The sequence below is a fragment of the Silurus meridionalis genome, chromosome 28 (assembly GCF_014805685.1).
Source record: "Silurus meridionalis isolate SWU-2019-XX chromosome 28, ASM1480568v1, whole genome shotgun sequence".
Taxonomy (NCBI): Eukaryota; Metazoa; Chordata; class Actinopteri; order Siluriformes; family Siluridae; genus Silurus; species Silurus meridionalis.
The window spans coordinates 4,789,890-4,807,338 of NC_060911.1; the positions used below are offsets into that span (position 1 = coordinate 4,789,890).

Sequence of the window (17,449 nt, forward strand, 5' to 3'; positions counted from 1 at the left end):
CCTCTCTAAATGTTCTGCTTGATGTTGTACTGATGCTGAACTGTATGTTGGTGATGAGTGGATACACCAAGCGGCAATCAAAACAAGTTTAAAACAGCGCACGCTCGACCCTGATTGGTGGATAGCTGCGTGTTTGACCAGTTAAGTTTTTATCTTACCAGTAATTTTGTCCATTTCTTCCTTTCAGACTTGCCTGATTCATCTGATTCACCTTTGGATGGATTCTGTTTAATTGAAGACCACTTTCTTCTGCTGAAGATGGGTCCACATGAACAGCCTGAAGATCCATAAAGTTAGTGTGGAGGGCTAAAATCTAAAATCATAAGGATAGACAGTAATTAATATAAACCGTTTGATAGAACGGCTTGGAGCTGCAATTGCCATAAACAATTTTGCCTTCAAGTGTCCATCAGTTAACAGTCTTAAGATTGATAAAACTACAATGGAGATTCGGTGTCACCCAGATGGGATGAAGTTCCCTTTTGAGTCTGGTTTCTCTCAAGATTTCTTCCTCATACCATCTCAGGTAGTTTTTCCTTGCCACTGTCATCACTTACTCACTCTTGAGGAAAGAACTTATAGGGACTCATTTATAACTTCTAATTCATATTTCTAATCCACTGATTTCTGTAAAGCTGCTTTGGGACAAGCTCCATTGTTAAAATTGCTATACAAATAGAACTGAAGTGAATTGAACTTAATAATTGTGTATGATGGGGTTTAAAATATAGCTTCTGCGTAATTTAGTAATATTTTTATACACAAGTGTTTTGAATGTGGATATTATCCCACCACCATCCATATGCTGAAATTGAAACCTGGAAAGACAGAAGAGCACCAAAGAGTGCAACAATGGCAATTGTGTGGGGTTTTAGTAGCTATAAGGGTGACCTTCTCATCCTTACCCACGTCACCCACCCCCACCCCCCCCACCCCCATTTTGTGCCGCATAATCAGTGGGTTTAGAGCATTTAAGCACTCATAGAAACATGATGAATGACGGGCGAGAGGATGGACCGTACAGTAAAGCTTTGAGGAATGTGTCTGCGGGCTAAGGGTGGAGCTGACTGAAAGAGGCTTGAGAGACAGTGAAGGTGCCAAACTTCAAAATTGCAATAATAGTTGTATGCGTGTAAAGGCAGCATTTTACAGCAAATATGGCAACTATGTTTAACCCTCTAGATCCCTGGAACATTCCAGCAGCAAAAAAGACAATTATACACTTATTTCATTTTCAAGGTAAGTGAAGACCCCATTTTAATACACTATATGGATAAAAGTGTCCATAAGATTGGCATGTGCTTTATGAAACATCCCATTCCACATTTAATCCCCATTTGCGCTTACAACTGGAATCTTCTGGAAAGATGTTCCACTAGATTTTTGACATAGAAATGTGTGCTCATTCAGCGACAAGGGTGTTAGTGAAGAGTCTCAGGCACTGATGTAGGTGAGGGTGAGGAGACCTGGGGTGCAGCCAGCGTTCCAATTCATCCCAAAGGTGTTCAACAGGGAGGAGGTCAGAGCTCTACAGCTGAAGATCTTCCACCCCAAACCATGCAGACCATATCTTCATGGAGCTGCTTTTGTGTCTAAGGGGACATGTTGGAAAAGGTTTGGGTCTTATAAAATTGTGTGCCTCCAACTTTGTGGTAACAGTTTGATAAGGAAGCACATATGGCTAGAAAAGTCAGGTGTTCAAATACTTTTGTACAAATAGTGCATGTTGGCAGACACCTTTGGAAACTTCTCAGCAAACGTACCTCCAGATTGATGCTGCTGGGATTTTATTCTGCCTGTTTCTACTTCTTCTTTCATCTTCTCCCATTAGGGGTCGCCACAGCGGATCATCCGTCTCCATACCCCCCTGTCCTCTACATCTGCCTCTTTCAAACCAACTACCTGCATGTTTTCCCTCACCACATCCATAAACCTCCTCCTTGGTCTTCCTCTTTTCCTCATTCCTGGTGGCTCCATCCTCAGCATTCTCCTACTGATATACACCATGTCCCTCCTCTGCACATGTCCAAACCATCTCAATCTCTCCTCCCTCACCTTGTCTCCAAAAACATCCTACATGTGCTGTCTCTCTAATAAACTCATTTCTAATCCTGTCCATCGTCGTCACTCCCAACGAAAACCTCAACATCTTCAGCTCTGCTACCTCCAGCTCCACCTCCTGTCTTTTACTCAATGCCACTGTCTCTAAACCATACAACATCGCTGGTCTCACCACAGTCCTATAAACTTTCCCTTTCACTCTCACAGATACTCTTCTATCACAGATCACAATATTAATTCTGCCTGTTTATTTCATTAATAAAACCAATCACACAAAGTGACAAAGAACTCATCCAAAAGAACTGAAGAACATCCAAACAGCAAACCAAAAATATAAAATAAAGACCTTTAATATCAACAAATGTACTGAACATACATTAATGCATACACTTGTTTTTTTTGGACACTATGCAGGGAAAAAAAAAAGCAAACAGATTGACACCAGCACTGAGATTCTTGTGCATATTTTGCAAAATCAATATAAAAACTTCACAAACAATTTACACAGAGGATTGTAAAAGGTTATTGCTATATAAGAAGGTTGATATTTTAAAAATTCCACGGTAGAGAAAGTAGTGCTGATGTTGAGAACGGCCTAGCGATGGCTGTATTTGGCGGACCAGTCTGTGCGGCCGTGAACGGGCTGCAGAGCAGGGCGAGGTCTCGTGCCGGGTGTGCTCTTGGCGGGAGACGGCACGTAGGATGACGTGCCCACGTGAGTGTTTGACCTGCTGGATTTCCATGTTGCATAATCTGGGAAATAAGAAGTTAATATAAAGCCGAATGAAATACAGCCACTGCTACATTAGACATAAAATAAATGGGTATAAATGCCGTTATTATACTTCCTATGAATGTTTAAAAATACTCTATATTGCCAAAAGTATTGGGTCACCTGCTCATTCTCTCCACTCTTCTGGGAAGATGTTCCACTAGATTTTGGAGTGTGCTTATGGATATTTGTGTTAATCAGCCACGAGGGTGTTCAGTAGGGATGAGTTTAAAAGCCGCTCAAGATCTTCCTCTCCAAAGTATCTAAACCAGATCTTTAAGGAGCTCACTTTGTGCACAGAGGCATTGCCGTGCTGAAACAGGTTCGAGTTTCCAAGTTCAAGTGAATGCAAAATGTTATTAAAATGCATCTAAAGACAATTGAGTACTTCTGAGTGCCTCCAGTTTTGTGGTTACAGTTTGGAAAAGAAGCACATATAGCAGGAAAGGTCAGGTGTCCCAATACTTTCGGAAATATAGTGTATCTAAAGGATAATCCATTTCTTTAATGCATGACTTGAAGGTCGGAATGGGATGTTGCCAATTGTTTGGAACCGGTGCAAACCATTAAAATCACAGGTAGTTAATCATTTTAAAATGTTCAATAAATATAAAAATATTTTAAAATAAGTAGCTTAGACATTTCCTAATTACTTTACTTTAGTAATTCAGTAAATCATTACACTTACACAGGGTGGCTCAGGGAAATGGGCTAAACCCATTATGACGCACTTATAATGTAATAGCACAAGCAGATGGGAATGAGGCGGAAATTCTATTCTGCACACTGCTCACACGGTCACCTTTCTTATAAAGGGTTTTACAGTAAACGCTCTGCGCACCGCTACACGCTCCATTAGAACTAAATGCATAAACAAGGTCGCAGCGGTTCCAAACAATTTCTGACGTCCCGGACTCGCCACCTTCTAGCTCCAAATTTCCAAAAAAAGTTTTGTTCAACGGTTTGATCTCACACCTTCTAGCCAATCAGAATAGAGCATTTTGACAGACTATAATATAATGTATATTATATCGTCCTCTAGTATACCTACTCAAATGCTTCTGTTGCTGTTTTGCACATTTTGGGTATGTGTTTACAAGTACACACTTGTTTACAGTTCTCTTTTTTGCAAATTGTTCTGTACTTATGCAATAAGTGTGTTATGTATCTCTATGTTGTGTTATGTAGCTCTATGTTGTGTTATGTAGCTCTATGTTGTGTTATGTAGCTCTATGGTTTGTTATGCAGCTCTATGTTGTGTTATGTAGCTTTATGTTGTTTTGTGTAGCTGTATGTGGTGTTATTTAGCATTTTGTGGTATTATATAGCTCTACGCTGTGTTATGTAGCTCTACGCTGTGTTGTGTAGCTCTATGCTGTGTTGTGTAGCTCTACGCTGTGTTGTGTAGCTCTATGCTGTGTTGTGTAGCTCTATGCTGTGTTGTGTAGCTCTATGCTGTGTTGTGTAGCTCTATGCTGTGTTATGTTGCTCTATGCTGTGTTATGTAGATCTATGCTGTCGCTCTATGCTGTGTTATGTAGCTCTATGCTGTCGCTCTATGCTGTGTTATGTCGCTCTATGCGGTGTTATGTCGCTCTATGCTGCGTTATGTCGCTCTATGCTGTGTGATTATGTGTAACTTTCCTTCTGCTGCAATTATGGAGGAGCTGTCTCGGATGCGAGCTTTGCACGTTTAAAATGCCTCCTCTCCAAAGCTTCGACTCAAAAACTCTCTCGAATTACATGGACAAAAATGTTCAATTGATGACAGACTTTAATTCTGATTTCATGATGTTCATAAAGAAAAAAGCAATCTTGCTCAGATGCCCACAAACCTTTTTCCATCTGATGTGTTATCCATGAGGGGTTTCTCTTTCCTCCATAAAATTTCAATGCCCCATGTTTTACATTTATATACAAAAAAAGAAAAATAATAATGTCTGTTTTTTTAACTCACTTGACGTTGAATCGACTGGTGCGTGATGCACTCTTTGGCCAGCTGAACCAGTCTCTTTCTTACACACTGAGCTTGGCACATACGCTCCTGTACGTGTCCCTGCAACACATTTGTCACATGGAAAGGTTTCACATGGTTCTTGATTTCATCATGGCATACTAACTGATCGCTAAACTGACATTTAGTGCCACGAGAGACGTTGGATGTGATTACCGTGATTGCCTTTGATTGAAAAAGTTCCTCCGACAGGAGCACTGTTGCCCTCCCACGTGCTTCCACTGTAGTCTTTTCCTGCATTAACTGCTACATTCTTCTTTGTGTTTAACCCTTTTATAAACAAAAAAACAGTATATACAAACTGAGCAAATAGTGTAAATAGTGACCATAGGACATGATGCTACAAATTATTCAGTCCCAATTCTTCTTTAAATAAGTGTTCTTTAATACCACATGGAGCCATCGCCCTCTCCTGGACAGAAGGTATAAATTGCAGTTGATCTACAATGCGGTCTTTAGGTAACTGTAGCGGAACAAATTATTATGCTGCATCTTTGCCCTTCCAGCGTGACAGATCGAGGCTTTCCGAAGTGCGCAAAATAATTTCAGAAGAATATCCAATGTCCAAGCAAAGAAATCAAACCTTACATTACATCTCTTTATTTTCAGTCCACCTGATTACAGCAGTGTTTCATAATTATTGTTTTCTAAACTATCTGAGAGACCTGTAGGATCATTGGAAAATTTCATTGGAAAAGCTCCCTGAGACTGTATGAAGAGAAAACCCTGAGAGGTCCGACTGGTCCTTCTCCCCAAGTCCTTTTCCACCAATTGTTTAGCTCTTGGTGGTTCTTAACTTCTTCAATTAAACTTAAAGAGGCCATTGTATTCTTTGGAAATTTCTGTTCTGCAAGAACCCATATTGATCTCCTGGTAGACCTTCTATACACCCGAATCATGGTAATGGAATTTGCCTTGTGGATTTTAGTTAAAGTGAAGAAACATCTCAAAGAAGATCCTGAGAAACAGGATGCTCCTAAACTCGACTTCATATGTCAAAGCAAATGGTGTAAATCCTCATTCCAATGTGATACTTTGCAATGTCATTACAAATGGTGTTTTTGTTTTGTCATTATGAAGTATGGAGGCTGCTACGTTTCCTATAGTAACTCGAGTAGTTAGAATACAAAAAAGCTAATTATTATTCGAATACAAATTATTTGCCTCGATGCTTCGATTAGTCCATTTAAGTACAAATAGCACTGTGTTTCCCCACGGACCATTTTTACTGACGTACCACCCGCTTAACTCTGGATCTCTGGGGTCTCATTTATACATATGTTCAGGTGTCCACAAACTTCAGTCCATCTGTAGATTTTGTAGTTCCAGAAATGCAGGTGTTTGATTACAGATGTGTTTACCTGGTAAATATCTCGATTGCTTCAGGTAATGCTGTTTGGCGGATGCTGTCCTGGATGGCTCTTGGAAGAGCAGCGCGTTGTTTATATTCTTGACTCCTTCGCTCCTGTTGTTCGACAGACTAAAATCCAAAACGTTTCCCAGCCTGCGTAAATGAAAAAATTGTAACTCGAAAGCAAATGTGAAATAAATCACGTCACTTTTTTTTTCATTATTAATATGATTAACAGTTTTATGGTATATTTTGCCCATCTTAGTCAGCATATAATTACTTGAATGCAAGTCAAATGAACATACTCATGATTCCACTCAGACTCAGAATTTTCATATCACGATCAACTATTTTCTGCACCCAGCAAATCACCTGTTCACACTGCTGTCTCCCTGTAGCCGTTTTTCATTGCTGATGAAAAAGGGTTTGTTCAGGGTGGTGGATGTAGTGTCCGTGTCCTCACAATCATCCCAGTCGTCTCCCTTTAAGACCCCGGTCACATAACCCCATCTCCTCCGGCCTCCTTTAGGCTTCGATAAACCGCTGGACAATTTTGCATTCTCGGGTTCTGGAGTAAGCTGTGGAATAAGCCACATGGGAATATTCTATAAAAGCACACACGACAAGGTACAAAGTGATAAATCCATTATTCGTCTAAAAAAAAAATAAATAAAAAAAAAGTCACTGTTCATCACACATAATCCACAAACACAGGATATTGCACAGGTGCAAAAATTGAAAAGTAAATATTCCATGTAGATTAGCATTAGTTATATATCTTCTTCTTCTTCTTTCGGCTGCTCCCATTAGGGGTCGCCACAGCAGATCATCCGTCTCCATACCCCCCTGTCCTCTACATCTGCCTCTTTCAACCCAACTACCTGCATGTCTTCCCTCACCACATCCATAAACCTCCTCCTTGGTCTTCCTCCTTTCCTCCTTCCTGGTGGCTCCATCCTCAGCATTCTCCTACTGATATACCCCATGTCCCTCCTCTGCACATGTCCAAACCATCTCAATCTCGCCTCCCTCACCTTGTCTCCAAAACGTCCTACATGCGCTGTCCCTCTAATAAACTCGTTTCTAATCCTGTCCATCGTCGTCACTCCCAACGAAAACCTCAACATCTTCAGCTCTGCTACCTCCAGCTCCACCTCCTGTCTTTTACTCAATGCCACTTTCTCTAAACCATACAACATCTCAGGTCTCACCACAGTCCTATAAACTTTCCCTTTCACTCTCACAGATACTCTTCTATCACAAATCACTCCTGCTATCACTCTTCTCCACCCACTCCACCCTGCCTGCACTCTTTTCTTCACTTCTCTAACGTGGTCTTTCCATTTAAAGAATTGTGTGAACGTTAGGAAATCAGCATTTTCTGAAATATTCAAAGTGGCCGTGATCTTTTTTTTCCCTTATTCTGATGTTTAATATACACACCAACTAACACTCTTAACCTTTATCTGCATGATTATAGACACTGCACTGCTGCATCACTGAATAAAAGCATGAACAAGTAAGAGTTCCGACTAAAAGCAGCCAGTTTACATTCAATTTACCTTAAATGTGTTTTCAAGCGAAAAACATGGCCTGTTGCATCGCTCACCTTGCTCTGAAAGCCTTTGTCCTGTATCAGAGGGAAGCGGCCCTGCACCACTCTGTCACTCTTGAGCTCGTCTTTTCCTTGCCTTTTAGGTGGCTCTGGTAGGTGCTGTAGTGGACGGGCTGCATCAGGTAGGGGGAGAGCTGGGATCTGAGGCGGAGGGTCCGGCCTGAGATGCGGAGGTTTCTTTTGACCGTGGTCTTGAATCTGCTGCTGAGGGCCTAAGACCTGACCCACGTGAAAGTAGGAATAACGCAAGGCCTGGGAACAGGAAGTGGTAAGTCAAGGGTTAGGAGATGATTTTGGAACTGTGGTTTTAGTGTTTAGCAACATTTTGGTGCACCATGGTTTTGGTGCATCGTTGATCTGCTCATCTGCTGTTATTAAGGGAAAAGACTTGCCAGATAGGGTTTAAATAGAAAGGCAAGTATTTTGCCAAGTATTTTCAACTTTGTGATACCTGTGAGGCTGCTGGACGTTTTTTCGGGTCCCACTGCAGCAGGTCTCTCATTAGCTGAATGGCTTCAGAGCTGGCGTTGGGGATGAGGGAGGCTAGGCTAGTGGGCACGCACTGCGGCCAGCGAAAATTCATGGAGGCCGCCAGCTGGCATCCTTCATGCCAGTCGTTCTATATGATGCAGGTACATATATATGTTACAGAAATGCACAAATAAAGAAAATCCTATTCATTTCAAGCAAAAGTCTGGATTTTTATTTAATCCTGGAATACTTTACGGCTTACTACCTTTTTTGGAGTTCCTAAAACCTGGCAGATCTTGAAAATAGTGTCCACCTCACTGGAGCCAGGAAACAGAGGTCTGAGTGTGTAGAGTTCAGCCATGATACATCCTACAGCCCATTGGTCTATAGGAGAGCTGTAGCTGGTGGACTTGAGAAGCACTTCTGGAGCTCGGTACCTGATGATCAGTAAAGAGAAATGTGGATATTGTGTCTAAGAAAATGCAACTGGGTGGGAAAAAATATGTAGACTCAGCAATTATGCACTGTACAGCCTGTGCTGGTGTATAGAACTAATATCTCTTAGGACTCGAATTATCACAAGTAGAAAATAAATAATAAAGGGAAAAAAAGGTACCATCTTGTCGACACGTAGTCAGTGTAAGGAGGACGAGATCGGATCTCTCGAGCCAGTCCGAAGTCGGCAATTTTTACAAGCTCGGGACCCATGCACAAAAGATTCTCTGGCTTCAGATCTCTGTGAAAAAAGCCTATAGGCAAGGCAAGGAGACTTGATATTACACACGAAGGAATAGCAAATACTTAGGAGAAAAGAATGTTGGTCAGATCTTTAGTATTTAGTGTCAATGCTACTGTATCAGATTTCTTTTTTACAGAAGCAATCAATTCAGGAAAATCAATTAATTAATCTAATGGTGGGCCATGCATTTCACATCTAGACCTTCAGTTGTGTCCAATCCATCTCTTAATGCGACCAGATTTACGCTGCATCACAGACAGTTCGAATGGATGCCATTACTAAAGCGAGAAACCCGATGATCAAAATTCAACAAGTCTCCTTTCACTGTAGCCGCAGCTGCACTGCCCACATACATCAGCTCAAGCAGAAGCGTCAATATTTACCTCATAAAATTTAATGACAAAAACTCAGTCTACCCCCTGTTTTTTTTCTGCGCTTTTTTCTTTTTGGTGCGGATCTGAAATGAAGGCAAATTGTAGGTTTTGGCTCAAATTTTACAAGAAAGAAAATGCAAAATCAGTAATGGTTCGAGGTATAATTATAAATAGTTTTTCTATTATTTGTTTCCTTTATGTATTACCCTTTTATTTATTTATTTATTTATTTATTTTATTTTATTTATTTTTAATTGTGTAGTTGATTCTTGGGGAGGGTGTGATGGTCATGTTATAAAATGTAAAAGTGCAATTTTGCAATAAAAAATTCTTAGACCAAAAACACAAAAAAAAGGAGGAATGGTTCATAAAAAAACTGAAGAACTGTTTTGAACAGTGCAATGAGAGTTTTCCTCATGATTCCAGCTTTTCTTGAAAGTAAATCTAAGCCCAAATCAATTCAGCTAAACATCCAATCAAAGGATGTGAAAAAGCCGAAATTATCGGATGCCTGCTAGATGGCACCGGTGTCAAAAACTTGCAATCTGATTGGTTCAATCGATCCTTAAAGATCCTGACCCTTGCGACATGTGATGTGACGGCTGAAATATGATTTAATAGAAGCTCTAACAAACATACACTACAGAAAGCAAGCACGAGTGAGAGAAAGGGTATGAAATGAAAAGAATAGACGTTGGGGAATTAATCAGAAATAAAATTTGATGCTAAAGCAGTTAAAATTGTAAAAGAGAAAGATACCGTGTTTATGAATAAAGGCAAGTCCCTGAAGAATCTGAAACATGATATTCCTCACTGCAGACTCAGGAAACAAGCGCGTTCTGGAGAAACAATGCAGGCGTGTCATATACATTCAATCTTTCTTTTTCCGACGATGTCTTATGAAAAAGTACAGGCTGTAGTTCTGTAGAGTGCAGTTTATTCATGGGTTACCTTTCTTTCATGAGCTGATAGAGGTTCTCCTTCATACACTCAAACACAAAGTAGAGCTGATCGTTTTCCCGGATCACCTCCTTCAGCTTGATCACGTTTGCATGGTTGAGTTTCTTCAGGGACTGGGAGTGAAAGAAATCACTGCTTTTACATGTCGATAGAACATTTAACAACCTACTGAATTCAAATCCATTTAAAACGACAACACTATTGTTGACAGCGATGGAAATAAACAAAAGGTGACTGATGAGACAAAGTGCAGATTTTCAGATTTTATCCGAAGAAAAGTGTCCATTCCTGCTGTCAGATTGAGATCTGAATTTGACATAAGCGGCAAACACTCCCTGGCCACTTTATTAGGAACAATACCAGCAAGGCCCCTGAGTCACTGTTGCTGCTACATGAATTGCTTGACAGAACTACAGCATGAATGATCCAAATAAACGATCAATTAATAAATAATTCTCAGGGTAAGGCTACACTTTTTATGCTCCACTGACATCCGTTCATACACACGCAAACCCCGGAAATCGAAAACGCAAGCCTTCGAAAATCCTGCGAATTTGTACTGCATGAAAACTTGTGACCAATACAAGAACGACAGGTCGTGACATGGCACTGTTCAGATTAAATGTAAAATCAACAAAGAAATCTCCCTTTTTTGTGGCGAAACTGTGTATATAAACAGATTGTATATTTTAGCATATTTTTGGTAAATCCAGTGGTTCTGTATTAGCGGCAGAATAAATTTCACCTGGTGGCAGACTAGTGTAACTGCGGCCTACAAGCATTATCTCTAGAAAGATGTGCCGATATGCAATAGACACTAAACACAGTGTGAACACACTGACATTGTTATATTTATTGTTTAGCTTTAATAACTTCATAATTGAATGCAAATAATTGAATAGCTTCATAATTGAATGCAAATATAATGATCATATTACGAGAATTGTACATCAGCACATGCCTATTGAAAAGCTCTGTATATCCATGCACTAGAAAGTATTCATAATCATCTAGTAGGTGTGTAACGGTATGACAACTTTTACGTGCGGAACATATACAGTGGTGTGAAAAAGTGTTTTCTTTTTTTTTGCATGTTTGTCACACTTTAAAGTTTCAGATCATCAGACTAATTTGAATATTAGTAAAAGATAACACAAGTGAACATGCTTTTTTAAAATGAATGTTTTAATTATTGAGGGAAAACAAAATCCAAAAAATACATGACCCTGTGTAAAAAAGTGTGTGTGAAAAACCTTCATTTGAAAACTGCATGTGTTCACTTGTGTTATCTTTTACTAATATTTAAATTAGTTTGATGATCTGAAACATTTAAGTGTGACAAACATGCAAAAAATTAAGAAATCAGGAAGGGGGCCAACACTTTTTCACACCACTGTACATAATACATACACATTCCGGAAGAAATTCAGATTGTAACTAAGTGGTGGACCACAAGTTTATTTAGTCTCCGACTTGCATGTTGAGCGCAGTGTCATTGTTTTTGACTTTTTATTATTATTAAACTTGAAAACATACACAACAATGGCAGGGGTATAAAAAAGTAACTAGAGTTTGTTTTGCGTGAAATTGCCGCCGTTTTCGGACGCAATTTTAGTGTTGTGGATTCTTTTGAGTTTTATGTACAGTTTCAGACAATTCTGCATATCGAGGGAGTAAATGAAGGAAGGAAGGATGGAAGGAATGAAGACTTTTGTTAAAGTTTGCTGAAATGAATAGAACAGTGAAAAATATCATAGAATATTAAATATTAAATGCAAAACACACACACACACACACACACACACACACACACACACACACACACACACACACACACACACACACGTATATCTGTATATTACCATACAGGTCAAACAAATGTAAACTATTTAGTTACATTTTTTGTCTATTTATTTAATTTAATTTAATCAATTTAATTTGTTCTAATTAAATGTATTACTTTGTTTTATAATAATATAAATATGATATCAATATAATAAAAAAGTGCATTAATCTGATTTATCCTGTTTAATTTTTATGTATTTTATTTTGAGAAAATTATTGTAAGTTATTACTTTATATTTTATATTATTATTATTATAACCAAGCAGCTGTTTTATTAAAAAAAAAAATTTTAATGTAAATAATGATCACAAATGTTAATAATAATAAACTGCGCTAAATAAAAACAACAGGCTGTTTTTTGTATTGCATTTTTTCCCTTTAAATGTGCCGAAATTAAACCGGACCGTAACTAAAAAAAACAAAAACAAAAAAAAACGAGGTACGTACCGAACCCTGAATTTTGTATACCGTTACACACCTTTAATCTTATAAATGTCCTAAACATGCTCTTGTCTTTATAGATGCAGGTCAGGATTAATACAGGGGCAGAATGGAGTTAAAAGCACTGCAATTTCAGAACACACAGGAAACACTTGTCACCTACTACCTCCACTTTGCTGCTGCAGAAATGAGTTATTAATGCGCTATGTCAGCATTTATGGACAGAAACAAAAAGTGACAAAACGCATTCAGAAGAAATGTAAGAACGTTCACACCTTCATGGCAGCTAAAACCAGATGTGTGTATGCATCTGTTATATTTACCTTGACCTCTCGGAGATTCATGCACTCCTCCCAGGAATAAAATTTCCTTTTCATTCTGTGCAATAAAATAAAATATGGGTAAGTGCTGGATCATAATTCATAAACATTAACGATTCATTGATTTCAGTAACGCACTAAGCATGAGTCCGCAACCTGCAACATAAAGAATCACAGTCATGTATTTCATGCACTGTACATCTCCCTGTGGTGAATCATGACCTCCACAGCTGTTTGAAAGTCTGCAATTTAGTCTACTTTGGATGATGAAAACCATCAACCGTTCATCATTTTTTGACGACCAGATTATGACCTTGATGACCAGTGCCACAACCCACACGCCCACAAAAGTGTAAAAACTCAGTTGAGTTAAACCAATGGAGCGCTCCACCGCTGCTGTTCAAGGCCCTTTCCCCGTAATAACATCCTGTACGAGTTTAAAATAGAGCACACACAAAACTGTGGCTTACAGAAGCCTGACAGATGTCTACATAATCACCAGAATGGAAGCCTTCAATTCCGGGTTTCTCCACAGCTGAAATAGCAATCAGCTTAACTGGTCAGAGTTAAGGAGCACTGGAATATTTTTGCACTCCAGTTTAGTGAAAAGACAAGAGCATTCATCAGTGGCCTGCTTACAGACCCTGAATGCTTTACCTTACTGTAATAGGCTGTTGTTGTGTGTTGGGCTCAGTGTTGGGCTCAGTGTTGGGCTCAGTGTTGGGCTCAGTGTTGGGCTCAGTGTTGGGCTCAGTGTTGGGCTAATCTTAGGCCCTGTCTCTGTGCTCGATTTGTCTCAGTTTGGAGCTGTTGCTTGGCTAGTCTCAGTCTAGAAGTCAGTCAAGGGTTTTGTGCTTGGTTAGTCTCAGTCTGTGAATCTCTGTCTAGGGCTTTGTGCTTGGCTAGTCTCTGTCTAGGGCTCTGTGCTTGTCTAGACTTAGTCTAGGGTTCTGTGCTCGGCTAGACTCTGTCTAGGGTTCTGTGCTCGGCTAGACTCTGTCTAGGGTTCTGTGCTCAGCTAGACTCGATCTAGTGCTCTGTGTTCGACTAGTCTCTGTCTAGGGATCTGTGCTCATCTAGACTTAGTCTAGGGTTCTGTGCTCGGCTAGTCTCTGTCTAGGGCTCTGTGCTTGTCTAGACTTAGTCTAGGGTTCTGTGCTCGGCTAGACTCGGTCTAGTGCTCTGTGCTCGACTAGTCTCTGTCTAGGGATCTGTGCTCGTCTAGACTTAGTCTAGGGCTCTGTGCTCGGCTAGTCTCGGTCTAGGGCTCTGTGCTCGGCTAGTCTCGGTCTAGGGCTCTGTGCTCGGCTAGTCTTGGTCTAGGGCTGTGTCTCTGTCACATTTAGTCTCATTTAGTCAGCAGATAAGCTGTGAACATGGCTCTGAACTTCTTATCAAATATTCTAAAACCACAGAAAAACATCTAGACTCACTTCTTGATGGCGACGAGCTCACCGGACTCCAGGCACCGGCTCAGTGTGACCGAGCCGTAGGTGCCATCGCCAAGCTGCCGGATGGCAGCGTATCGGTTCATAGTGCTGTTTTCGTTCTCAGCATGACGCGTAGTCACGCCCGGCACCTGTTCGACGGCCGCTCAAATGCAGCCAGGTTCTGAGGTTACAAGAGAGTTGAGTGACAGGTCTCGAAGTCATGATGTTGATGTGTGGTGGTGTACCTACAAAGAAACAGATCGACAGGGTTAATAGACAATATGAGGAGTGGAAAAGTACACAGTGATGCCAGATTGGGGGCGCTCATGAGGGTGAGAGACAGGATTTTATTTAGCTTTAAAACAAATATGCAGGTCTCAGAACTGGCAGAACTGAACTGCTCTCATGCACAACAGTTTACACACTGTTGCAAACATTTTAACTGACTGTACTTTTTTGGTCTTTTACAGTTGGAGAACATTTTTCTTTAATGATAATGACACTTGTGTCCCACCTCATGAAGATTACGGACTTTTAAAGAAGTAGATGACGACCCCACAAACATCCCGGACCATCTAGAGAAGTAACCGCGCCAATTAAATCCCACTTTATGTAGAGTTTGGACACTGGACCTCTTTGAGTGTTTAAAGGCTCTGGCATGGAGAAGCTGGTGTTGGATCTGTGATGATCTCAAATGTTGAGCTATTTTATGAGTTGCTCAGTAGCTCCTAGTTTTATAACCACAAATGACTGTATAAGTCTGTAGAAAGATCATTACTCATAATCGCACACTCCAGTGCTCATGTTAGTTCTCACTCTCCAGTGTTCTGTATTGTTTAAAGACTATAATCACACTCTTGATATCACCTAAATGAGGATGGGTTTCCTTTTGAGTCTGGTTTGTCTCAATGTTTCTTTCTCATAACAGCTAAAGGGAGTTTTTCCTTGCCACAGGTGTCGCCCCCTGGTGTTGCCGACTGGAAATCTGATTAAAGCAAGTTTCATTGTCTTGTATTTAAAGTTAGAGTTGCCTGCAGCCTCAAGGCAGATTTAATCCTTTAATCCTGGAGACACGTGATGGCTTTAAAGATAATTGGATAGAAACTCTAACAAACATACACTACTGGAAGCAGTGCAGCCAAGAGAAAAGCTATGAACTGAAGAAAATAGACTATTGGAGATCATTTAATACATATTCATGGAAAATATATTCAATTCAATGACTTCAATTACAATTCGGGTTATTACAAAACAGTGATTTTCTCATCCTCTAAGGAAATTAGACATTATTACTCGTGTGTGAACATTTTAATCACACCTGGTCACACCTGGATACACCTGATTTTCCATGCAGTGGTCACCTTGTTCCCACCAGAAGGAGCGCCATCAGACTCCCAAAGTGTTGAGCTCCAGTGAAGTAGAGTAGGGATGAGTGATACCAAGAACTTCTGATACAAAGTGACAAGAAACCAGGGGCATGTCTAAATGAGGGGCACGGGGTGGCACAGGGTGGCACCGCCCCCCCGTCTCAAAATATGCTGTGCCCCTGATTCCTTTTGTCTCGTATCGCACTTATTATAAGCGTCCCAGCATCCGGGGACACATAAAATAGACAATTATCCAGTCTTCCATTGCTGTCCATTCAACAAACCCCTGTTTATCAACCAGAACCCCTTCGAGCGGGACTGAATGATGACCATGTGACCCTTATAACAAACAAATAGGAGCAAAGTGTCCCCGTGTGACGTCACAGCAGCACACAGACGCTACCTTCTCCTGAACACAACAGCATCTACTCTCATGATCATGGGCATCAAGAGCTACATTTCTGGTGTAGAATTGGTCACGTGTTTCAGACTGACGGTCTGATTTATAGGAAGGAGATAACGAGAGGGTCCATAACTCGTGCTGCAAGATCAAGTAGCAAAATTTAGGATCAAACTTATTGATCCAGGCTGAATAATATCTCAGGGGTTGATTTAGAAGTGAGACCAGTTGGAACCTTTTTCTGAGATTTATTCTTACACATCCTGTAATGCAGCACGTTAACTTCCGGTTATGTATTTACCTGTCCTGCATCGTCGTCAGTCGCGTCTTTAGGTCGTAACGTTACTCTGATCCCATCTGCAAGTCCAAGGGAAATAAACAGCAAGCCGATCCGTCCTTTACAACCTCCCCAACGACTCGTACGACAAACAACGATAGGCGCAAACAAACCCTTTTCACTTCCTACCCGTATTCCGATAACGCCCGCCTCCTAAATTCTGATTGGTTATAACGTCCTGTAAAGCCAATCCAAGCGCAGGAACCGAACAGTTGTAGCCAATGATACACCGCGATATATATATAGTCCGGATTACAGGTAGGAAAAGGATAAGGAAGCAGAAAGAAGGGTGTATTCCAAAATGTGTTCTTCCGCACTAGATAAGTGCACTACAAAGCGTTTAATTTGGTACGCTACCCCGATAAGGGCGCGGGATGCAAATTGGGATGTGACCGGCTTCAACGGTTTCCTAGATACATTGAAAGAGTGCGTGTTTTTCTTTTCCTTTATAATTTGGAGTAAAATATACGGAGGTTATAAGAGGCCATTAATTATCATTTTGTTTCTTTCTCGTTTTTTTTTGTTCATCTCGACATAACAAACGTTGTTTTCTCGTGATCTCGACATAATAAAAGTTGTTTTGTAATGATCACGACTTAATTTCCTCGTGATCTCAACAACAACAAAAATCTGTTTTTCTCCTGATCACGACTTTACATTTCTCCACGTTCCCGCTGTCACGAATGGTTATGGTTATTACCCATGATGCAGCATCCAGATCATATCTCATCATCCAGATCATTTTTCACCATCCAGATCATTTCTCATCATCCAGATCATTTCTCACCATCCAGATCATTTCTCACCATCCAGATCATTTCTCATCATCCAGATCATTTCTCACCATCCAGATCATTTCTCATCATCCAGATCATTTCTCACCATCCAGATCATTTCTCATCATCCAGATCATTTCTCACCATCCAGATCATTTCTCATGATCAGTACTTAA

The 17,449-nt window shown here is 40.3% G+C and overlaps 1 protein-coding gene across 1 annotated transcript; it reads right to left on the bottom strand.

Annotated features, from left to right (window-relative positions):
• Positions 1-2,393: 2,393 nt before the first annotated feature.
• On the bottom strand, positions 2,394-16,736 carry LOC124381601 (serine/threonine-protein kinase ICK-like). The gene is made up of 14 exons (XM_046843382.1): positions 16,462-16,736; positions 14,397-14,638; positions 12,967-13,021; positions 10,349-10,470; positions 10,157-10,236; positions 8,901-9,033; positions 8,550-8,721; positions 8,265-8,432; positions 7,808-8,065; positions 6,571-6,776; positions 6,209-6,351; positions 5,004-5,117; positions 4,791-4,889; positions 2,394-2,814 (listed from the first exon to the last, which is right to left on the bottom strand). Exons 2-14 carry the CDS (start codon positions 14,495-14,497, stop codon positions 2,657-2,659), a joined length of 1,809 nt encoding a protein of 602 aa, XP_046699338.1. The 5' UTR covers positions 14,498-14,638; positions 16,462-16,736; the 3' UTR covers positions 2,394-2,656.
• Between the last annotated feature and the right edge of the window lie 713 nt (positions 16,737-17,449).

What these genes read in the sequence shown, in the direction of transcription:
- LOC124381601 (XM_046843382.1), bottom strand. Translation starts at nt 14,497, where the DNA reads ATGAACCGATACGCTGCCATCCGGCAGCTTGGCGATGGCACCTACGGC. An exon ending in GACTACGTGTCGACAAGATG is followed by an intron (nt 8,722 to 8,900) that starts GTACCTTTTTTT and finishes ACTGATCATCAG; the next exon opens with GTACCGAGCTCCAGAAGTGC. An exon ending in TTCAATCAAAGGCAATCACG is followed by an intron (nt 4,890 to 5,003) that starts GTAATCACATCC and finishes AATGTGTTGCAG; the next exon opens with GGACACGTACAGGAGCGTAT.